This window comes from Lactuca virosa, chromosome 4, assembly GCF_052849685.1.
Source record: "Lactuca virosa cultivar CGN04683 chromosome 4, Lactuca_virosa_CGN04683_v6, whole genome shotgun sequence".
Lineage (NCBI taxonomy): Eukaryota > Viridiplantae > Streptophyta > Magnoliopsida > Asterales > Asteraceae > Lactuca > Lactuca virosa.
In genome coordinates, this window is record NC_136429.1 from 363005403 (window position 1) to 363030826 (window position 25424).

At 37.7% G+C, this 25424-nt stretch overlaps 1 protein-coding gene across 2 annotated transcripts; it reads left to right on the forward strand.

Moving 5' to 3' along the window:
* The first annotated feature begins 17164 nt into the window (after positions 1 to 17164).
* Positions 17165 to 19973, forward strand: LOC145108697 (Tetratricopeptide repeat (TPR)-like superfamily protein). Of its 2 annotated transcripts, none has more exons than XM_079045770.1 (5): positions 17165 to 18607; positions 18692 to 18844; positions 18942 to 19013; positions 19225 to 19363; positions 19438 to 19973. In XM_079045770.1, the coding sequence occupies exons 1-4, from the start codon at positions 17381 to 17383 to the stop codon at positions 19327 to 19329; spliced, it is 1557 nt and encodes a 518-aa protein (XP_078901896.1). In that variant the 5' UTR covers positions 17165 to 17380; the 3' UTR covers positions 19330 to 19363; positions 19438 to 19973. The 2 variants fall into 2 exon arrangements, with proteins under 2 accessions (XP_078901896.1, XP_078901897.1); XM_079045771.1 differs by having other exon boundaries at positions 19473 to 19973.
* Positions 19974 to 25424: the final 5451 nt, after the last annotated feature.

A 25424-nucleotide genomic window follows, 5' to 3' on the forward strand; every position in this document is an offset into this window, starting at 1 on the left:
CAGGTATTTACACTATATTATCTAATAACTCACCTTATTCTAACTCTTGGGTCCTTGATACCGGTTGTGGTATTCATATTTGTTCTAATTTGCAGGGACTAAGAAGAAGTGAGAATGTGGAGCATGGAAAGATAAACTTGATCATGGGGAATAGGAAAGTTTCACCTGTCACCAAGATTGGAGTTTATACTTTGTTGCTAAGTAGTGGGTTTACTTTAGATTTGAATAAATGTTGTTATTTGCCTGAAATGGCAAGAAATGTTATTTGCTTTCATGCTTTGTACAAACAAGGTTTTACCTTTTCTCTTGATAATGAAGTTGGTGGAATAAATGCTTTCTTTAATAATGTGTTTTATTTTAAAGCATTACCTTGTGATGGTGTGTATGAAGCCGTGTCTGTTGTAGATAATTTAGGAAATAATGTGTTGTGTATTGATTCTACTAATGATAATAACTTGGATAAACCATCATTATGGCATTGTCGTCTTGGACATGTAAGCAAGAAACGCATAGGCCAAATCCAAAAGGATGGAGTCTTGGAGTCATTTGACCTAAAGTCAGATGATAGTTGTGAATCATGCTTACTTGGAAAAATGACAAAGTCACCCTTCACAGGTTCGTGTGCTAGGGGTGAAGGTTTGTTGGATCTAGTGCACACAGATGTGTGTGCACCCTTCAAAACTGCCACAAGGGATGCTAATCGTTATTATGTGACTTTTACAGATGATTATAGTAGATATGGATATGTCTACTTAATCAAGCATAAGTCAGAGACTTTCGATAAGTTTAAAGAGTTTAAACAGAAAGTAGAGAATCAATTGGGCAGAAACATTAAGATGCTTCGATCCGATCGTGGTGGTGAGTATCTTAGTACAGAGTTCCTCGACTATCTTAGGGAATGTGGGGTTGTCTCACAATTGACACCTCCCAGGACACCACAGTTGAATGGTGTAACTGAGAGGCATAATCGAACCCTGTTGGACATGTTTCGTTCCATGATGAGTCGAGCTACGCTACCAATCTCATTCTGGGGGTATGCCTTAGAGACTGCCGCCCATATCCTTAATCTGGTCCCTACAAAGAAGGTTGCCAAAACACCTCACAAGATGTGGACTGGAAAAGTTCCCAATCTAGCCCACATCAAGATTTGGGGTTGCGAAGCTTTCGTGAGACGCGAGACTCACGATAAGCTCGAACCTCGAAGTGAGAAGTGTATTTTCATCGGCTACCCACATAAATCTTTTGGTTACCTTTTCTACAGACCTAGTGAGAATGTGGTATTTGTAGCAGGAAGGGGTGTCTTTCGAGAGAGAGAGAGAGAGAGAGAGAGAGAGAGATAGAGAGAGAGAGAGAGAGTTCATAAGCCAAGGAAACAGTGGGAGGCAAATTGACCTTGAAGAAATTCAGGAGTCAAGTGGTGAAGGAACCTCAAACCCTAGCAGTCAACTTGAGGAGGAAACTCCTGTTGATCCATTTGACGAGTCTGTACCTCTGAGGCGTTCCACGAGTGTTAGGAATGCACCTGAGCACTACTATGGTTTCCATACTACTGCGGAAGGTGAGACACTTATCAGTGATGAGACACTGGTAAGTCTAGATGAACCTAACAGCTATGCGGAAGCCATGGCAGGCCCTGAGTCTGCTAAATGGAAAGAGGCAATGGACAACGAGATACAGTCCATGTATGACAATCAGTTCTGTGACTTGGTTGACAATGTACCAGGTCGCAAGACAGTTGGGTGCAAATGGATCTTCAAGAAGAAGACCGACATGGATGGTAATGTACATACTTATAAGGCACGACTGGTTGCAAAGGGCTTTTCTCAAAATCCAGGAGTTGATTATGATGAGACCTTTTCACCAGTAGCCAAGATTAAGTCTATTAGGGTATTGTTATCCATTGCTGCATTTCATGACTATGAAATATGGCAAATGGATGTCAAAACCGCTTTCCTTAATGGAAAGTTGGCTGAGGATGTTTACATGAATCAGCCAGAGGGTTTTGTCAGCACAGAGTACCCTAATAAAGTGTGTAAGCTTGAGAAATCCATTTATAGATTAAAGCAAGCACCTCGCAGATGGAATCTTTGTTTCGATGAGAAAGTCAAAGAGTTTGGCTTTTCGAGGAGTAAAGATTAATCTTGTGTATATGTCAAGGCTAGTGGGAGTATAGTTAGCTTTTTGGTACTGTATGTGGATGACATACTACTCATAGGAAATGACATCCCAACCCTGCAGGAAGTGAAGTCCTGGCTTGGGAAGTGTTTCGCTATGAAATACCTAGGAGAAGCTGCCTATATTCTAGGGATAAGGATTCTGAGAGACCGGAGTAAAAGACTAATTGGACTTAGTCAGAGTACCTACTTGGATAAGGTGCTGAAGAGGTTCAGCATGCAGGATTCCAAAAGGGGAGAGTTACCTATCCAGTGTAACGCCAGATTAAGTAAGACTCAGAGCCCGAGTACCGAGGCTGAGATAGCAGAAATGAGTCGAGTCAGGCTACTTGGATAAGGTGATGCTAGCTTCCAGACTGATAGGGATAAGTGGATGACATACTACTCATAGGAAATGAAATTCCAACCTTGCAGGAAGTGAAGTCCTGGCTTGGGAAGTGTTTTGCTATGAAGGACCTTGGAGAAGCTGTCTATATCCTAGGGATAAGGATTCTAAGAGACCGGAGTAAAAGACTAATTGGACTTAGTCAGAGTACATACTTGGAGAAGGTGTTGAAAAGGTTATGCATGCAAGATTCCAAGAAATGAGAGTTACCCATCCAGAGTAATGCTAGATTAAGTAAGACTCAGAGCCCGAGTACCGAGTTTGAGATAGCAGAAATGAGTCGAGTACCTTATGCTTCTGCAGTAGGCTCGATCATGTATGATATGACCTGCACTCGTCCTGATGTAGCCTTTGCTTTAAGCATGGTTAGCAGGTATCAGGGGAACCCTGGTAAGGCTCACTGGACTGTGGTAAAGAACATTCTCAAGTACCTGCGGAAGACTAAGGACTGGGTCCTTACCCTTGGTGGGAGTGATGAATTGAGAGTTGTAGGGTATAGTGATGCTAGCTTCCAGACTGATAGGGATAATTTCCGCTCTCAATCGGGCTGGGTCTTTACCTTAAATGGAGGAGCAATCTCTTGGAAAAGTTCCAAGCAGGAGACAGTGGCTGATTCAACTTGCGAATCAGAGTATATAGTGGCAAGCGAGGCAGCAAAGGAGGCTATATGGCTAAAGAACTTTATTGGAGACCTTGGAGTTGTACCAGCTATAAAGGAGCCTATAGAGATTTTCTGTGATAGTGAAAGCGCAGTTGCCTTAGCAAAGGAACCAACGGATCACGGGAGATCCAGAAACATTGACAGAAAATACCATTTCATCAGACATCGTATAGAAGAAGGACTCCTCGTGGCAAAGAGGGTATCATCGGATGAGAACCCGGCAGATCCCCTCACGAAGGGACTGGGTAGGGTTAAGCATCTCCAGCACGCAAGGAGCATAGGGATGAAGGATGATATTAGTTTTAGTAGTTAGATAATTTTCGAAATTTGTAAAATGTAAATTGACATTTGATGATGAATAAAAGGTGTGTTTTATTTATAAGTAAAGTGTTGCTATCTTTTGTCAATCGTTTACTATTATTTCATTTGCATGTTTTGACTTCCAGAATATTTATGTTGTGTTTTACATATTATTCAAATTATCCACAGTCGGTCATATTTTGGAAGTAGATATGAATTAAGACTGTCATGAGTTGGTTGTAGAGGTCTAAGATGTTGGACATGGCCTCAACACTCATGAGTGCTCATAAGTTCTGAGTATTGGATTCAACCCACGCTCGCTGGTATCACTTCATGGAATTTATCTCGAGTGATCGCGAGACGGTAATAACATATAAGTCTTCAAACCTAGAGATATGACTTGTTGCCTATGAGTTAGTTATGCTTTGATCGTACGAAAACACATTGGTAACTCGATGTTATAAAACGTGCTTTTGTGTGTGATTCAACAAGTAGTAGAACAAGCATATGAGTCGAAGTTTATCTGTTCCTTCTTGGATTAGAAGCGATATCTGGGCCCCTCTATGATTTTGTTTTGACCTATGTACCGGGACCGGTCAGAACTAAATTGATGTGTTCAATTGAGTTCTATGTCAAACAAATCGGAAATCGGGAAACAAACTGCTAGACAAAAGTAAGACATTGTTCCATGTATTTGTCCGGCTGATATCTAGAACAGAGGATTATATGATCACTTATCTTAAATGGCGTAACATCATCTTCTCAGTTCCGAGAGACCTTGAAAAGAGCTACGATTGTTGATCGGTTCCTGAAGTCATACTTGCAGCTATAGTTATTAGACTTACCCAAGTGAGAGACTGTTGGATAAGGTGTCTAAGTCCATAACTATTTCTGGTATGTAGCCGATTTTGGTATGTACCAGAAATAGTTATGGACTTAGACACCTTATCCAACAGTCTCCCACTTGGATAAGTCTAATAACTATAACTGCAAGTATGACTTCAGGAACCGATCAGCAATCGTAGCTCTTTTCAAGGTCTCTCGGAACTGAGAAGATGATGTTACGCCATTTAAGATAAGTGATCATATAATCCTCTGTTCTAGATATCAGCCGGACAAATACATGGAACAATGTCCTACTTTTGTCCAGCAGTTTGTTTCTCGATTTCCGATTTGTTTGACATAGAACTCAATTGAACACATCAATTTAGTTCTGACCGGGCCCGGTACATAGGTCAAAACAAAATCATAGAGGGGCCCAGATATCGCTTCTAATCCAAGAAGGAACAGATAAACTTCGACTCATATGCTTGTTCTACTACTTGTTGAATCACACACAAAAGCACGTTTTATAACATCGAGTTACCAATGCGTTTTCGTACGATCAAAGCATAACTAACTCATAGGCAACAAGTCATATAGGTTTGAAGACTTATATGATATTACCGTCTCGCGATCACTCGAGATAAATTCCATGAAGTGATACCAGCGAGCGTGGGTTGAATCCAATACTCAGAACTTATGAGCACTCATGAGTGTTGAGGCCATGTCCAACATCTTAGACCTCTACAACCAACTCATGACAGTCTTAATTCATATCTACTTCCAACATATTACCGACTGTGGATAATTTGAATAATATGTAAAACACAACATAAATATTCTGGAAGTCAAAACATGTAAAAGAAATAATAGTAAACGATTGACAAAAGATAGCAACACTTTACTCATAAATAAACACAACTTTTATTCATCATCAAATGTCAATTACACTTTACAAGTTTCAAAGTTATCTAACTACTAAAACTAATATCATCCTTTAGCCCTATGCTCCTTGCGTGCTGGAGATGCTTAGCCCTACTCAGTCCCTTCGTGAGGGGATCTGCTGGGTTCTCATCCGATGAAACCCTCTTTGCCACGAGAAGTCCTTCTTCTATTCGATGTCTGATGAAATGGTATTTTTTGTCAATGTGTCTGGATCTCCCGTGATCCCTTGGTTCCTTGGCTAAGGCAACTGCACTTTCACTATCATAGAAAATCTCTATAGGCTCCTTTATAGCTGGTACAACTCCAAGGTCTCCAATGAAGTTCTTTAGCCATATAGCCTCCTTTGCCGCCTCGCTTGTCGCTATATACTCTGATTCGCAAGTTGAATCAGCCACTGTCTCCTGCTTGGAACTTTTCCAAGAGATTGCTCCTCCATTTAAGGTAAAGACCCATCCCGACTGAGAGCGGAAATTATCCCTATCAGTCTGGAAGCTAGCATCACCTTATCCAAGTAGCCTGACTCGACTCATTTCTGCTATCTCAGCCTCGGTACTCGGGCTCTGAGTCTTACTTAATCTGGCGTTACACTGGATAGGTAACTCTCCCCTTTTGGAATCCTGCATGCTGAACCTCTTCAGCACCTTATCCAAGTAGGTACTCTGACTAAGTCCAATTAGTCTTTTACTCCGGTCTCTCAGAATCCTTATCCCTAGAATATAGGCAGCTTCTCCTAGGTATTTCATAGCGAAACACTTCCCAAGCCAGGACTTCACTTCCTGCAGGGTTGGGATGTCATTTCCTATGAGTAGTATGTCATCCACATACAGTACCAAAAAGCTAACTATACTCCCACTAGCCTTGACATATACACAAGATTCATCTTCACTCCCTGAAAAGCCAAACTCTTTGATTTTCTCATCGAAACAAAGATTCCATCTGCGAGGTGCTTGTTTCAATCAATAGATGGATTTCTCAAGCTTACACACTCTATTAGGGTACTCTATACTGACAAAACCCTCTGGCTGAAACGTGTAAACATCCTCAGCCAACTTTCCATTAAGGAAAGCGGTTTTGACATCCATTTGCCATATTTCATAGTCATGAAATGCAGCAATGGCTAACAATACCCTAATAGACTTAATCTTGGCTACTGGTGAAAAGGTCTCATTATAATCAACTCCTGGAGTTTGAGAAAAGCCCTTTGCAACCAGTCGCGCCTTATAAGTGTGTACATTACCATCCATGTCGGTATTCTTCTTGAAGATCCATTTTCACCCAACTGTCTTACGAACTGGTACATTGTCAACCAAGTTCCAAACTTGATTGTCATACATGGACTGTATCTCGCTGTCCATTGCCTCTTTCCATTTAGCAGACTCGGGCCCTGCCATGGCTTCCGCATAGCTGTTAGGTTCATCCTGACTTACCAGTGTCTCATCACTGATAAGTGTCTCACCTTCCGCAGTAATATGGAAACCATAGTAGTGCTCAGGTGCATTCCTAACCCTTGTGGAACGCCTCAGAGGTACAGACTCGTCAATTGGATCAACAGGAGTTTCCTCCTCAAGTTGACTGCTAGGGTTTGAGGTACCTTCACCACTTGACTCTTGAATTTCTTCAAGGTCAATTTGCCTCCCACTGTTTCCTTGGCTCATGAACTCTCTCGAACTTTCTCTCTCTCTCTCTCTCTCTCTCTCTCTCTCTCTCTCTCTCTCTCTCTCTCTCTCTCTCTCTCTCTCGAAAGACACCCCTCCTTGCTACAAAGATCACATTCTCACTAGGTCTGTAGAAGAGGTCACCAAAGGATTTCTATGGGTAGCCGATGAAAATACACGTCTCACATCGAGGTTCGAGCTTATCGTGAGTCTCGCGTCTCACAAAAGCTTCGCAACCCCAAATCTTGATGTGGGCTAGATTAGGAACTTTTCTAGTCCACATCTCGTGAGGTGTTTTGGAAACCTTCTTTGTAGGGACCAGATTAAGGATATGGGTGGCAGTCTCTAAGGCATACCCCCAGAATAAGATTGGTAGCGAAGCTCGACTCATCATGGAACGAACCATGTCCAACAAGGTTCGATTATGCCTCTCAGTCACACCATTCAACTATGGTGTCCTGGGAGGTGTCAATTGTGAGACAACCCCACATTCCTTAAGATAGTCGAGGAACTCTGTACTAAGATACTCACCACCACGATCGGATCGAAGCATCTTAATGTTCATGCCCAATTGATTATCTACTTCCTGTTTAAACTCTTTAAAACTATCGAAAGTTTCTGAATTATGCTTGATTAAGTAGACATATCCATATCTACTATAATCATCTGTAAAAGTCACATAATAACGATTAGCATCCCTTGTGGCAGTTTTGAAAGGTCCACACACATCTGTATGTACCAGATCCAACAAACCTTCACCCCTATCACAAGAACCTGTGAAGGGTGACTTTGTCATTTTTCCAAGTAAGCATGATTCACAACTATCATCTGACTTTAGGTCAAATGACTCCAAGACTCCATCTTTTGGAGTTGGCCTATGCGTTTCTTGCTTACATGTCCAAGACGACAATGCCATAATGATGCTTTATCCAAGTTATTACCATTAGTAGAATCAATACACAACACATTATTTCCTAAGTTATCTACAACAAACACAGCTTCATACACATCATCACAAGGTAATGCTTTAAAATACAACACATTATTAAAGAAAGCATTTATTCCACCAATTTCATTATCAAAAGAAAAGGTAAACCCTTGTTTGTACAAAGCATGAAAGGAAATAATATTTCTTGCCATTTCAGGCGAGTAACAACATTTATTCAAATCTAAAGTAAACCCACTACTTAGCAACAAAGTATAAACTCCAATCTTAGTGACAGGTGAAGCTTTCCTATTCCCCATGATCAAGTTTATCTTTCCATGCTCCACATTCTCACTTCTTTTTAGTCCCTGCAAATCAGAACAAATATGAATACCACAGCTAGTATCAAGGACCCAAGAGTTAGAATAGGGTGAGTTATTAGATAATATAGTGTAAATACCTGCATGGTTGGGTTTTACTTTCCCATCCTTCAAATCTTGCTGGTACTTTGGGCAGTTCCGCTTCCAGTGCGCCTTTTCATGGCAATAGAAGCATTCAGCCTCTTTTGGATCAGAAGGAGTGACGAAACCTTTCTTGGTTCCGCTTGTAGAGGAGCCATCAAGGGTCTTACCCTTGGTACCCTTCGAAGGGTTCTTCCTCTTTTTCCCTCTACCTTTCCCGATTGCCAGGACAGGTGCGGAGTTTGGAGTAGGAGTAGGAGTGGTAACAACCGACTTACCTTTAAGACCTGATTTTGTGGTCTTTAGGAGTCCTTGAAGTTTGCTGAGGGTAACTTCCTCCTTGTTCATGTGGTATGTCATGCGGAATTGATCATAACACGAAGGCAAGGAGTGCAAAATGATATCTATTGCCAACTCCTCGGGGAAGTTCACATTAAGTTTCAGCAAACGGTCCACATACCTTTGCATTTTCTGCATGTGTCCCGTGATGGGTTCACCATCCTTCATCCTGGTTGTTATCATGGAGGAGATGATTTCATATCGCTCTTGACGAGCACTCTGATGGTAGCGGTCCATCAAATCCTGGTGCATCTCAAAAGGATAGTAGTCCTCATAGGACTTTTGGAGCTCGACTGTCATAGTGGCTATCATGATGCATGCCACTTTGGTAGCATCTCTTTCATGTGCCTCATATTCAACAAGCTCCTCAGGAGTAGCAGTTTGCTCGGGTACCTTAAGCTCCTTGTCGAGAACATATTCTTTGTTCTCATACCGAGTGACCATCCTGATGTTCCTGATCCAATCTGTAAAGTTGGATCCAACAAAGATGACTCTCCCACAAAGGTTCATGAGAGAGAAGGAGCCGGTAGGGTTTGAGCCAGAAGCAGCATTGTTAGAAGACATCTGAAAAAGAAGAAAAAGACAAGTTTAGTTTAGATATAAAGATAGTCCTTAATAAAACACTCAAATGTAATATTAAGGCTAGGATCCAATCACAATATATTATAACTTAGAAGAGGGATGCCGTAATCTAAGCTAAAACATATTTTAAAGGTAGGTGAATGACGATTCACCAATTTCCACCATGAAAAACGAAATATATAAATTATTAGGTTTTATTTGGTTTTTAGAAACTCCTAGATTCTTTTGAGATTCATTGAACTTTTCAATGGCATGTTTCAATCTCGAGTGTGCCCTTCAAGTTTTGTGACTGGGATACCGAGGATCACAAAACAAGGTGTGAAGTAACCTTGCAAATTACTTGGTACCCTTAATGTTTTTCACTTAATCGATGTGCCGGTTAACCACACGCGCTCCACCGACCTATGAAAAACCTTAAGTCACCCTTTGCCTACCTTGTTAAGTCCAAGTTAGTGTGCCGGTTAACCACACATGCTCCACTAACGACTTAATCAAAGTGCAAAGTGTAATTTCATGGGTTAGCACCTTATTCACATTTTCCTAAAGTAACTAAGATTGGGAATTTATAAAAACATTTAGTTACTTTATAATAACCATTATACTTTTAATGAGAATTTTAAGTCATTGTCCTACCCGTTCGGCTAACGACCCTCCACCAGTCAAGGAAGCGGTGGGTGAGAGTGGACACCCATTAAGCTGCCATTTTATAGGCAACAACCTTATACCCCCCTTATAGACCGGCTTCGTGAATGAGGTCTGCTAACGGTAAAACGACTTTGATCTTATATATATATATATATATATATATATATATATATATATATATATATATATATATATATATATATATATATATATATTATTAACTTATAATATTATAAAGTATAAGCGTTGAATTTTAACTTTTAAAAATTCTAGGGGTTGGAGCTAAAGTTTACTAGATGACTTTACATGTTCCAAAACTTGAGGGCAAGTTTTGTAACTTTACAAAATCTTTCAATTCATAACTTATGAGTTATTAAAATGAAGACTCTTCATTTTGTAACTTATGTGTTCTTTTAATGGCTTTAATACAAAGAGACTTTTGGTTATCCATAACTTGAGGACAAGTTATGGACTCCATTAAAACACATAAAGATCATGAATTCAACATTAAACAAGTAATTCCTATGATCTATCAAGAACTCATAAGAACATGAATAATTATATCAAAATTTCAAGAACATATGAACACATATAATCATGTAATTTTGATATTAGCCATTGTAAATGGATTAGAACAATCATTACACCATCTAAAATAAGTTTAATAACACCAAAACAGTTTAGGGTAATGTTTCTAGTCCATTTCCAGCAGCAAAAATCGAAAATCTGCACTCTGCCTGGCCAACTCGTCGAGTGCAACAACTGACTCGCCGAGTTGGTTGAAGATACGCTTGGACTCGTCGAGTCTCCCCATGGACTCGGCGAGTCCCCTGTGCAGACAGCAAGAATTTCGATTTTTTCAGCTATTTTGCATCAAGTATCAAACAAACAAGCCTAGGCTCTGATACCACTGATGGGTTTTGAGCATTCTAACACTCCTAAGTGTACATGCAACCCTAGAAAACCTTGGATCTATGTTTGTCTAAAAATACATGCAAAATACTTTTTCCAAGGTTCATAATCATATCTAGCATACATTGGGAACTTTAAACATAAAAGATGGCTAGAGTTACATACCTTGTAGTTGATTTGATTCCTTGAAAACCTTGAGAGCCTAGCACCCCAAGTGTGATGCCTCAAATGTTTCACACAACACCAAATGCTCTTAGAATAAACTTGAATGTATAACACTTGAAATCGGCCTTGCCCTCTTGTCTCACTAGTGTAGCCGATTTTGGTGGATATAAGTATGCATATATAGTATGTTGCATTAGGGTTACACCATGTAAACCCTAATGTAACATGGCTCTTCATTTCCATGACCCATGGGTTTGTAACTCCCATGGAGCATCCTATGGACCTTAGCCCAACTTGATAATCCATGGAGCATCTAGCCCACTATAAAAGTTATGGATGATTTACATAATCAACCCATATATTTAATTAGTCTCTTTTTGATCACTTAATTAATACTAGATTAATTCTTGATCAATACTAATTAAATAATATTATTAATATATTAGAACTTATAATATATTAATAAACCACAAGTGTTATTTCTCTCATTTAGTCTATCCAAAAGCATGATGCCATGCAACCCAAATGGACCATGCCGAGTCGGGTCAAGTACATACTAGAAATAGTTATAGACTTAGACACCTTATCCAACAAATTTCACAAATATTGGGTCGGCCTTGGTGCGTTCGACCCATTGATACAGTGAGAAAACTCACCTTAGTCCGCTGATGAATAACTAACTGCTCAGCTACCGAACTGGAAGATCTCACACTGAACATACACAAATTACCTTAATCGGAGATAGGTTATAAACCATAACCGTGGGCTTAAACCCCAAGTCCAACCTCCTAATATAAAGGCCTATTTACCTTTCATATAATAGGCTAACCAACCTTGGCCCAAAAACACCATAATGGACTCCAAGGCCCAAAAAGGCCCAAAGCAAGCAACATAAGGCCCACTAACAGAGTTCTAAGGCCTACTTACTCTAAACAAGCCAAAGCCCAAAAACTAGCTAAGGCCCAATCGAAGTCCAAAAGCCCAATGAGAGGCGTACGCTCGGGGTACGCACTGTACGCTCGGTATACTCGTCCGTCTACCAGTACGCGTTAGGTACCCCTTAGTACGCTCAACGTACTGAGCTGCTTGCCACCTTAAGCCATTTGGTGCTTAATCCTTATAGCCATTCGATCCAACTTTCAAATATCGACCATTATGGGGGTTCTAAGACATAAAGTTGGCAACTTTATGCCTTAGCATGTCTGAATGGAACCCAACATCCATTTTTGTCCAACAAAGCTCACATTAAGGGCTTAAATTCATGCATGGACTCATATCAACCATCAAGATGAAATTTTTGTGCATTTAAAACATAAAAGGGACTAAGATCTAACACCTCTAACTTCTGGAATTGCCTAAACTCACAAAAAGAACCCATGTGACCAAATAAACTCATAAATAAGCCCTAAACTCTAACAATCAAAATGAATCATCAATGTAACAACTTTTTACCTTCAAAAGCTTCCAAAGTTGATAAAGACTCTGGATCTAGAAGCTCAACCTCAACAAATGATTGGTCTCCAAGTACCTTCTTCTTGAATGGACACTAAAATGCCACCAAATCACTTCAAAGCTCATGAACACTCAAAGGGGGTGAACTAGGGTTAGATGGGACGTAATGAACAGCGGGGGCTGATAAGGGTGAGTGTCCAAAGACCATAATGTTGTTTAAATAGGGCTCATGCCCTAAAACTTAGGGTTTAGTCTTTGACTATGTATGCCCTGCGTACACCACGTACACTCAGCTTACGTGGCTAAACCCCATGATCCAAAAGCGTGCATGTACGCTAAGCGTACCAAAACATACGCCCAACGTACGGGGGGGGGGGGGGACAATGTTCACAAAAAATCCAAACTTCAAGGACCAAAGAGGAAAATACCTGGAATCGAATGTTACAAATCCAATGAACAGTGATGGATTGTGATCTGGGCTCAGATTGTATCAAATTATATACAGTGGGCTTTTGAATGAATTATCAATTAAAATCGGATCAAAAACAAAATTGGGGTTCAACCTTTTAAATTTGATCAAAATGATTTTAATACAAGTTTGTGCAAGATCAATGAAATAAATAGATTAGATCAACAAGTTGGGCTTGAAACGAAATAGATCCAATCAAAAATTGTTATAAGCACGAATTTCAAAGAAAGATGTACACGATTTAGAGAATTAGAGAGATTCGCCAAAAGATATCCAATCTTGAATCGATTACACAAGAATGTAGTCAAATCATGAATCGTTCCATGAAATAGTCGTTTGAATCTTCATGGTTTAGCTATGATACCACTTGTTAGGACATGAAGCTTTGATTTGACATTGTGAAATATAAAAGTGCATACTCGACAAGAACGAATTAACGTTTAAGCACAATTGTATAGATAAAATGTGGAGTAGAACAAAACTTATAAGAGCATATGCTTCTTATATACAATACTCTCTCTCAAACCAATTTACTCATCTATACAAAATAAGAGCTCTCTCAACCTACAAAAAATATTAAACTATTATATATAGGGAAGCTCAACCCATAAGTCATAAGTGTAACATCCCAAAATTCAAGACCAAAAATTTCGTTTTAATTAAGTTATTATAAAACCAACAGTATAAGAAAACATCCATAATATCATGTCATGTCAAAACCAATGTGTCAATAATCAAAACATGTTATCATAAACCATATCAGAGTGTAATCCCAAGGATCTCATGTGCGGAAAACATAGTGTGATGCGCTGCGATCAAGCCGACTCCTTTCCTTTGAAAACGAGTACCTGAAACCAAAACTGTAAACCGTAAGCACAAAGCTTAGTGAGTTCCCCCATCATACCACATACCACATAATATCATCGGTATCTTTCAACCGGTATCCGCCATCGGTATATTTCAACCGGTAACCGGGGACTATTTCACCCCCTACCACTGTCATATAATAACAGGATATAATCATACAGTCAGGCATATCTGGGGTACTGACCTACCCTTCGATCCTAACGACCGAGTCAGGGAAGAACTATTCCCTGCTACTACCACTGACACACATAGCATATCACATAAGCATATCTCATAAGCATATCTCATAAGCATATCACATAAGCATATCTCATAAGCATATCTCATAAGCATATCACATAAGCATACCAAGATAATTATCACAAAGACAATTATCTACCAACTACCCCTGTTGGTGGGCCGGCATTGTGGCCTTAGACCCACCCCTACTGGAAGGTAACTCACCTCGCACTGCTGAAGTCCCGAAGACTCAACCCCACACTTCTGAAGTCCCGCAGACTCAACCCTAGCTGTTGGATGACAAATTCCCGATCTGTCAATATTAAACATTACCCAATTAATAATTGGGTTCCACTATATAACCATAAGTACATGCTTTGGGTAATTACTACATTACCCCTAGCTTGGCTTATTCAAGCCCAGAGCCCAATTCATACGCCCAAAGTCGACTAGGACTCAAAGCCCAACATATGGCCTAATTTTCCAAATTCGGCCCAAACCTTTATAAGGTCTTACCAAGGCCCAACCAAAAGTCCAGTCCAACATTTGACATTCTAATGGCCCAATATCATATAATCCTTAAGGCCCAACTATGGCCCATCTATGGCCCAATTTTCCAAATTGGGCCCAACTCCTCATATGGACCTTACCCCAAAGCCCATTAATCATTCTAGCCCATTTGTCTGATCTTGGATGGCCCATTAATAACCCAATCATCAAGGCCCAATAAAAGGTCCAACAATACACCCAAGTGAAATTAGGGTTTTCACATAAAATGATGATTAGGGTTAAGTCTTCTCACTTAACCCATTAAGAACTTAATCCATTAAGGACTTAATCCATTAAGTCCAATATTACTTAGATTAATTTCTTGACAACGATTATTGTTTAATATCTCCAGTTATTAATAAATTCCCATGTGTCCCGATTAATTCCCCAAATTAGGGTTTTAGTGGCATTGTGGTTCTTCCGTCCCAAATGTTAGCCCATTTATCAATTTATTGGGCTTTTAGGTCCATTAGGGCTTTATTGGGCCTATTAGGCCCACTAGAATGTCATTAAGCCCACTAGGGTTTTATTGGGTTAATTAGAGTCCATTAGACTCATTAGGGTTTTCACTAAGCCCATTTGGCTACATTGGGCCCATTAGCCTAACAAGGCCCATTAGGGTTTCAAGCACCCCAAACGAATCACACTTGACGAGGCAAGACACACCGCCACCCGACACGGCGGCCGGTGGCGGCAGCCACCACCCTACGGTGGTGGTTTTGAGATTTCATTTCATTATTCCGACACTATTACAGTTACAAAGTACAATCTCCAATACCACACACTCACACTAATGCTAACACACACACAACCACCTAATGGTGGCCGACGGTGGTGCACGGCGGCAGAGAAGCTACAACCGGCGGCAACCACCATGGTTGGCTGCCATGGTGGTGCACTTGCTCTCCGGCGACACAAACATCCCAAACACACTTAAACACGCACTTGAAACACAATCACACACCCACACAACTCACAGCCACCAGATGGCACATGGCGGCGACGGCAGAAGTACAAAGCGACGGCAGTGGCGGCCAAGGGCCACTTCCGGCGACAACAGCAGCATGAACGACGTCGAACACTTGAGATGGTCGTTCACAGCTTGATATTCTTCTTCGTTCACGGCCCACGCTTGGTCTCGGTGGGGTTTCCCAGCCGCTCACGGCATTACCGCGTCATCAGGCGGCGGAGAGACCATGCTCGTCGACGCGATAGCAGGTGGAGCAGCAGCGCTACAGTGGAGTGACGACATCCACCTGAAACAACAACAGCGACACCCTCGGGCGTGTTCCCTCCGACCGTCAACTGTCATGGCGCTCCAAGGCGGCCTTCGTCTTCAGCAGCGGTGGTTCACGCCTTCAACGGAGTAGAACGACGCCGGTCATCTTGGTTCTTCGTCTTCACCGGTAACAGAAAGGATGGAGGCTTCCGGCTTCAATCGGTGGAGGAATGGCGGCTAGAGAAGAAGGGGTGATAAGGTGGCGGCTGGGAGGGTGTTTAGGGTTAGGGTTTTAGGAGGCCGGTGCATGGTGATGGGTTAAATACCCGTATCCCATACAAACTCTCTACAGATTTGTCACAACCAGTCCCTCCTTACCATATCTTTTCCAAACTAAGCCCAAATTTTACCTTTTCTACCCCAGCTTCGGAAATTCCCTTCAAATTTGATACCTGATTTACCAAACCGCCCCTAGGCCCCCAAAATCTCATCAATAAAGTCCCAATAATTACCATCTAGTCCCTGCCTTCCATAATACTTACAAATTAAGTCCGGATTTACACTTTTAACCCTCAACTTCTAAAATTGTGGCAATTAACTCCTCGAACCCAACACCCTGCATATATAATTATTTATTTTAGGCTACCATTCGTTCATTAATTTATTTATTTAACTAATAAATAAACGGGTATTACAATAAGGCTTAAATTCTCACACATATCATAAAAGGGGGAAGCCTTCAAGTCATCACTACATGGAAAGTTTTGCACCCCAACAAAACCACAAGGACCAAAACTTTAATTACGAAATAAATTATGTTTATTTAAATATTATTTGTAAGTTTATGGATCGATTTGATCCGATCAAGTGAATCTAAATATATTTCTTTTTTCAAAATATGGATACAAATAATTCAAACTAAATTTAAATCAAATTCAACCAAATTACAATTCGGTTGGATCGATTTTTACAATTTATTTTTTAAAAGACAAGACATTTTAAATATATATATATATATATATATATATATATATATATATATATATATATATATATATATATATATATATATATAATTTAGATATTAGTCAATTTTATAAAAAAAATAAAAATTATTTAGTTGAAAATTATAATTTATAAATAACTATTAAGAAAAATAGATTCGAATTAATAATTATTTGATAAAAATTACATATCAAGTATTAAATCGATAAAGTTTTTAATAATTAAAAAAATAATTTAAGAAAATACAAATAATTAAAATTATATATTAAAAATTAAAAATAAATAATAAATTGTTATTTGATTTACTGTGAGATTCCGAATTTTATAAATCAAAATCAATAAAAAAATCTAAAATAATAATCAATTTGGTTAATAACCTATCCAAAATTCTAAATATTCTAACCTGTGTAATTTCTAGTATACGCTTAGGGGAAAGATACGTGGAGAGTGGTATGCAATTCTGTCAAGTTCTAAGAATCAAAGCTACGAAGTCTAGGCAATCTCGACAGCAGATGTATGGAATTCTAATTGAGGTCATTTGGTTAATTGATTTCACCTGATTACGGTTTCCGCTTCCAGCTCTAATTTCCTCCGTCTTGAAGTTGTTACATAAACATAGAGGAGATGCAATGTCTATCTTCTTTCCCATTACAGCTGGAGTCTTTTATCACCCTAAATCGCTCGAATTCCTATTTCCTTCAAAAAGTTTTAAAGTCCGCAGTCTAAACTGTCAGATTCTGAATGCTTTTTGCCCTCGAATAAAAGACAAAGCAGATTATACAAAGAGAGTGAAGTGCTTAGCTAATGCAACTGAGAAGTCACCGATTCCAGAGAGCCAAACGGATCATACAACAGGCGAGGAGCTCTCGCCTGAGCTGTCGAACAGGTATATACGTGGCTTATGTAAAGCAGGAAATATTGATAAAGCAATGGTTTTTCTTTGTCAGATGGAAGCCCTAGGATTTCGGCTAAGTTATGCATCCTACACTTGTCTGTTAACAGCTCTTGTAAGTGTAGGCAGGACTTTGGAAGTTGAGGCAATTTTCAAAGAAATGGTAAGCTCAGGGTTTCAACCAAGAATAGAAGTGTATAATCTCTTGCTGAAAGTGTTTTTGAGAAAAGGTCTTCTTACACTTGCTGATAAACTTATGGAGTCCATGAACGCTATGGGTGTGTGGAAAAACCGAGAAACATACGAGATTCTCCTTGATTATTATGTTAGTGCTGGACGTTTGAAAGACACGTGGGAAGTTGTAGCCAAAATGAAGAAAGATGGGTTTGAACCGAATTCCTTTGTATACAGTATGATTATTGAACTTTACAGGAACAATGGAATGTGGAAGAAAGCTATAAACCTCATAGCAGAAGTAAGGGAAAATGGAGTCTCGCTTGACAAGAAGATGTTTAATAGTATCATCGACACCTTTGGGAAATCCGGTGAACTAGGAGATGCATTGCAAGTGTTTGATCAAATGCAGCAAGAAGGGATTACACCAGATATCACCACATGGAATTCTTTGATCAGGTGGCATTGCAAACATGGTGATCTCACAAATGCCCTTGTATTGTTCAACGAGATGCAAACACAAGGGCTGTATCCTGATCCAAGTATCTTCATTACCATCATTAGTCGCTTAGGAGAACAGGGGAAGTGGGATATAATAAAGAAAAACTTTGAGCAAATGAAAGATGGAGGTCATGGACAAAGTGGGACCATTTATGCTGTTTTGGTTGATATTTATGGGCAATATGGAAGCTTTGAGGATGCAGAGGAGTGCATAAATACACTAAAACTCGAAGGAGTTCCTCTCTCAGCTAGAATATTCTGTGTGCTTGCAAACGCCTATGCCCAACAGGCAAGTTATTATTCTATTTGTAGATTTTTCGATTGGTTTAATATTCTTGATTTTAAAATTTTATCTTCCTTCTTACACACACAGGGTTTATGTGAGCAAACAGTTAAAGTTCTCCAGTTGATGGAACGTGAAGGAATCGAACCAAACCTTATTATGCTGAATGTTTTGATAAATGCATTTGGTATTGCTGGAAGACATATGGAGGCACTCTCAGTGTATCAACACATAAAAGAAAGCGTAAGCCGTTTTTGTGTATTATTAAAAGTTAAAACTCTGATGATACATCTTAAACTGAAGCTGTTTATGGTAATTGTAATCTAAATTGCTCCTGAAGGGTGCAAGTCCAGATGTGGTTACATACACTACACTTATGAAGGCTTTGCTAAGGGCAAAGGAGTTCGACAAGGTACAAAAACAGTCATATACTTCATGCATCATCCTCTAGGTTAAGTTTGTTACATGTGGACCGGATGGGCTGTTTCCGATGACAAGGACAATAATGTCTTTATCTATTTGAGTGGGACCAATTTTTGTGTTGACTAATATTAGTCCAGGTCCCATGTTATGTCCTAGTGTAGTTAAAATTGGATAATAAATGTTAGTTGGGTGAATGGCAGGTAGGTATAATATATAGGGATATGGAGTCTGCTGGATGTTCACCAGATAGGAAAGCCAGAGAGTTGCTTCAAACTGCAATCATGGTTCTTCAACGTAGACATTAGTTGTTTTTAAGTGATTTCTTCAGCCTCTCATCAGGTACTGTATGCAAAATTGGCTTCTTTTGGTTCAGTTTTGGGTGTTTGTTTCACTTGAATTAGGGATATTTTCAGCGATGATGAGGAGGGCATTTACGTCTTTTGTGCAGACAAGAGATGGATTCCATCCACCTTTTTGGATGGAAGGGACGATAAGTATAGGTATTAAGATGGTTGTAACAGCTAACTGGTTCATGGATGTGTGGGAGCATGGGAATACCTTTTAAATTCAAACGACAAGAAAGGATGTTAAGTCTATGCATAAAATTTGATAGCCACTAAGTCGTTTGACTTACACATGTTTCTATACATGCATACATACATACATGATAAATCATACTATATAAGATAATAGGATGAGCAACATCTGTAGAGAGAATCACTCTGATGAGTTAAGTTACTGAGTTGAGCCATAGGTGTAGTGGAACATTTCGTGATGGAACTCTGGTGTTTGTCTTGTTGAAAAAAAAAACATGCAAGATTAAGTCTTCTACATGTAAAGCGTGTGCCCTATCATGATGTGATTCACGAGAACTTCATCATATATACACTTTTATGGGGTTTCATAGATACAATAAAGCATCTATCTTTCTCATGGTAGCAGGCACATATACAGTTAAACCACATTTTCCTCCATCAAGAATACCCTAACCAGTAACAAAAACAAGAATATTGTAGTTAACGAAAAGGTTGTTTCAAACGAAAAAAAAGTTTCTCAAATGTGGGGGGTTTTGGAAAAAAAAAAAGTGAGGGCTTTTTCAAAAAACAAGTGAGCGCCTTTTCGAGAAAAAAAATGTATTACCGAAGGTGACCCGAAAACTCAAAGAAAATGGCAAAGTTTTAGGATTTTTTTCGTAAAAAGTTACAACTTTTGGTTTAAAAATAAAAGTTCTTGGTCTTCTAGTTTTTTGCAGTTAACCCTTTAAATAAATAAACGGAAAATGACTTAAAATGACAACCAATAACACAAAATTTGTTATTTAGGTCATTAAACTTTTAATTGTATTTATTAAGGAAACCAACTTTTTATTTTGGTTTTAAAATACTAGCGATTATGATTTTTATTGATTAAGATGACAACGAACACCGTCATTGTCTTTGCCACATCTAAGTAAAAGCCTTTTGTAATTATTTTTCTCAAACCACAACCGATAACCAGTAACAATATTTTCTTAGTTTGCTAACAAAACAAAAGTTCTAAAACCTTCAACAAAAATAATATTACATTAGCTATTATCATAAACCCAAAAGCAATATTTATAATGTACGAAATTCGATTTTGTTAGTAAAAAATTAGACGAGAATACGCATTTTCACAGATGTCATCTACAAAAATACGCATCTAAATAATTAGTGTATTGAGAAAATCATATTTTTCATATGAGAAATTGTTAGTCACTCAGATTTGCAAAATGTGATTTTCACAATGATAGAGATGCACATTTTCATAGTTATTTATTTTGGAAAAAAACTATAATAAAGTTCTTAGATATTGGTCTTATAATCGATATATTCATTATATCTTTTTTTTATTCAATTAAATCTCAAAACCGGTAATCGTATTCAATTTAACCATTTTACCAGATTAAAAGGTCATTCAACTTTCAAAAATTACATTTTTAGCTCATATTTCAAAATTTATTACAAATTTGGTCCAAAATTTACACTTTTTGCCCAGATTTTAAATTTTATTACAAATTTGGTCCAGTATTTACCATTTGGCCCAAATTTTAGAATTTTGGTATGAATTCATCATAACTTTTGTTTTTTTACAACTTTTTTTCTCAACATTTTTTTTCTCAAATGTTTTTCTTTATAAAATCATATTTATACAAAAAAAAACATATTTTCACATAAAAAATCTTATTTTTTCTATATAAAAACTTTTTTTATACGAAATACTTATTTATAAAAATATGTATTTATTAAGTACATAAATCTATACACATCCGTTTTTATAATATATATATATATATATATATATATATATATATATATATATATATATATATATATATATATATATATATATACAAACACCTATTTTATTATAAATATATTTGTATGCAAACACACACACACACATACATACATATATATATATATATATATATATATACACACACACACACACACACACACACACACATACATCTATCTCATAGTAAACATATATATTTATTTTGTAAAAATATATTTATATGCACCCAAAGAAGTGTTGGTATACATTTCTTTTGTGTGTGTGTGTGTATATATATATATATATATATATATATATATATATATACATTTTAAACACCTATTTTAAAATAAATGCATTTGTATTGAAATACGTTTATATATAAAGTGTATATAAAAACGTATTATATAAAAATTATTCAAACATGTTTTTATAAAACAAATGTATACAAATACAATTTTATAAAAAAGATATAGATACACCTATTTGTGTGCATATATATATATATATAGACACACACACACACATTTACTATGAAATATGTGTTTGTTTATATTTTTAATAAGTATGTGTTTGTGTGTGTGTGTATATATACGTTTACTATGAAATATGTGTTCGTATACAAGTTTAGTCCCTAACGTTTATTGGTCTCAAGGAAGGTCTTTGTGGTTTCAATTTTTATCGTGGTTGGTCTCTGACCCACATAAAAAGAGTTTTATACTCTTTTCTTTTATTTTATATTTTCCTTAAATGATTTTAATATAAGAAGAGAAAAAAAAGAAAATAATAAATCCTTTTTAACCTAACCCCTCATCCTGTCTCCCCCATCGGAAGGTCCTTGCCCATCTGCCTTTGTTCCTCCAACTGCAGTGGTTGTTCCTCCACCAAATATCACTCCGATAAATCTTCATCAACTCATCCATCTGCTACACATTAGCAGCTACCACCATCATTCTTCATCCACCACAACCCTTAAGCCTCTTCCATTCGATGGAGATCCAAATCCAACGCTTTCCTTAATACGGGAAGAACAAGTCCTGAGATTTATTTTGAAAATAATACAGGAAGAACAAGTCATGAGATTTTAAATGCTGGCAATTTCAAGCAAACCAAGATCAAGATTCTCAGTCGTATTGAGATGGTTAACCCAAAACAAGATATGTCATACCATAGGCATAATTTGGGCATAAGGAAAACAAATTATTTCAAAAAATTGAGAAACCAGAGCCGGAAAAGGAAAAGAAAGTCTGATTTGAAAAGAGATATAATAAAAGCATATCCAAGACGAGTATATTAAATCGGGTTTTAACTTTACATCGTAAGACTTGAAAATTGTATGTGCAAGAAATTTCCTTCTTGAACGAAAAGACTCGATTCTTCTGTTTGAAAAGTTACTAATTCCCTTTTAATTTTGAGAAAGTATGTTTGAATTAATAAAATCATCTTATATAAACCCCTCATTATTAGCTTCAGAGATAACAAGGGCTTTATCCATGGCGTTGAACAAAAGGAGAAAAGAAGGAGACTTACCCATAAGATTAACTAATCGTAAGAAAATAAGAGGCTCCAAAGTCAATCTATATGAAAGAAATACACATGACCAATGGGTGAAAATTCAAATCTCTTGGGAAATCGAACATTCAGCCCGTCCCTTTAGCATATAACGGTTAAATTTTCAAAGTCAAGAAATCTCCAACTCCCTAGATCTCCGAATGAATATCTACGGTGGCAATTGTTATGGGTAGAATTTTCACTTTATAATTTATATCTTAAACTTGTACTAAGATCCCGGGCAAGCCCAATATTTTCGATTTAATCAATATCTTGGACTGCCATTGTGTTTTTTGTAATATCTTGTGCATGAATTTGTTGGGTTGCAAAAGTTCGTATGTTGGGAAGCAAAACCAAAAGTTTCGCATGTAGTCCCTCAAGATTTGACTGTTTAACAAAGGGAAAAAGCAAGGCTTCGAATGTTTGTTCAAGTCTTCGAATATTTTGATCAAAAAGTAAAATTTTCGAATTCAGCCCTTAAACTTTCGAACATTTGGCAATCTCCACAAATAATTGAAGTTTCGAATGTTTGACACTTTTCACCCAAATTCGAAAATTTTTGAAGTTTCGAATGTTTGACACTTTTCACCCAAATTCGAAAATTTTTGAAGTTTCGAATGTTTGACACTTTTCACCCAAATTCGAATATTTTCTGAAATTTCGAATATTTTGGGGATTCTTCGTATGTTTGGTGCAAATGGCAGAATTTTCGAAAATAGTCCCTGAGGCTTCGAATGTTTGGCGGTTCATACACAAATTCGAAAAAGGACTGTTTTTGCTGAAAATTGAAGAAAATACATTTCAGGCCCCTGCAGTTTGTGCAAATTGACGCTTTCTACCCAGCTTTGGAAAAGGGGGAGAGTTTTGCATATTTTGCTGTTTTGGGCGCACCGGGTCACTGCAGAATTTTGAAATTGACAATTTCTACCCATTTTTGAGAAATTTTGTCAAAGGCGATCCGTGAACGAAGCTAAAAATTCAATATTTTTTGGATTTTCCGGATTGAAGCACATAGTTTATGCCACATGTTAAGGGGGAGTTTTGACACGAAAAATTCCGAATAGAGCACGTTCTTTTTCCTTGGGAGTTTTATAATCAATTTTCGATTATAAAAAGGGGGAGAAGTTTTATATGGAAATTCGAACTTGAATTTTTCGTATTACGCGGATTTGAAGACCGAAGTGATCTTGATTTTTGAAGCTTACGAGATGATGCAATTGGAAGTTCGAAATGATTTATTTTTGAAATGGGTTTGGTATTATTGAAGATTTTTTGGGATGTGTTTTTAGCGCAACTTTTGGGTGATTATTTGGAGTTAATCATTCGTTGCTGCTCAGTTTGTATGGTTTCACATCCTAGAGCCCAAATTGAAGAATCATGGAAGAATTGAAGATTGAAGTTCGTTTCGACATGTGTCACGCTTGAGGCTCGAACCGCGTAGTTGCTCGACTTTGGAAGATTTGAAGTGGGTCATCCATTCCTAACTTTGAGGGGGAGAATGTTGGGGTGCAAAGTTCTTCATGTATGAATTTGTAATGGTTTGACTCATGTAGACCCACTTGCATGTGGTGCATTAGCCTTTAGATACATGTGTTAGTGAGAGTGAGAGAGAGACATGTAAACACCTCTATAAATAGTGGGTTCATACCACATGTAGAGGTGTGCTTGAGAGATGTAAAAGTGAGTGTGTGAGTGTGTGTTATTTATGTAGATGTAGATCTATGTCCCTTTTTGTAACACAATACATATTCAATACATCTCTTGAACACCCAAATCACCATGTTCATTGTGCAAACTTTAATTCCGCATGTCAAACCATGTTCTTTGTCACTACAGAATTTATAGCTCGACTAAAAAGGAACACACCAAGTCAAAACACAAATGGTCAATGCCTCATAAACATTGAAGACCATCGTAAAAGTCGGTTCAAGAGTGGATCAAGGAAGATCCCAAGAATGTTATAATTTTAGTTATTATTGGTATGTATATAAAGCCTAGTTGATCAACATTCACACACACACACACACACTAACTACCATTTTCCCTCTGATTCTCTAGGCACTTGAGCATATTTACATCATTTCTAAGATCAGCTAGCACTTGTAATTTTATTTTGATTTAATATAAGTTCTAAGGCATGTGATTTCATCACATCCTAATGTTTTATGTCGGAGATCCAAAATGATTAAGGTCTTTCACTGTAATCTGTTGTGTTCTTGCATTTGTTTTGATTTACTTACTGTTATTTGATTGCCATAACCTTACTCTACTATTTATTTTATTGTTAATTGTTTTTTTCATTATCAAAATTATCAAGGTACTTTGTGGTATCTTGGCACTTTTTTTAGTATCTTAAGCTTTATTACACTAATTCATTTATTGAATCACTTTAACACTATTTGTGTCCCAAATACACATAATTTCATTAAGAAGTAACACACTTCTATTAAATAGTTCTCTGAACTTAATTATCTTTTACCCAGGGTTTGGGGCACAACTATGATCTTTGAAACATTCAAGATCTTAAACACCTTACTTTCACTCACCTTAT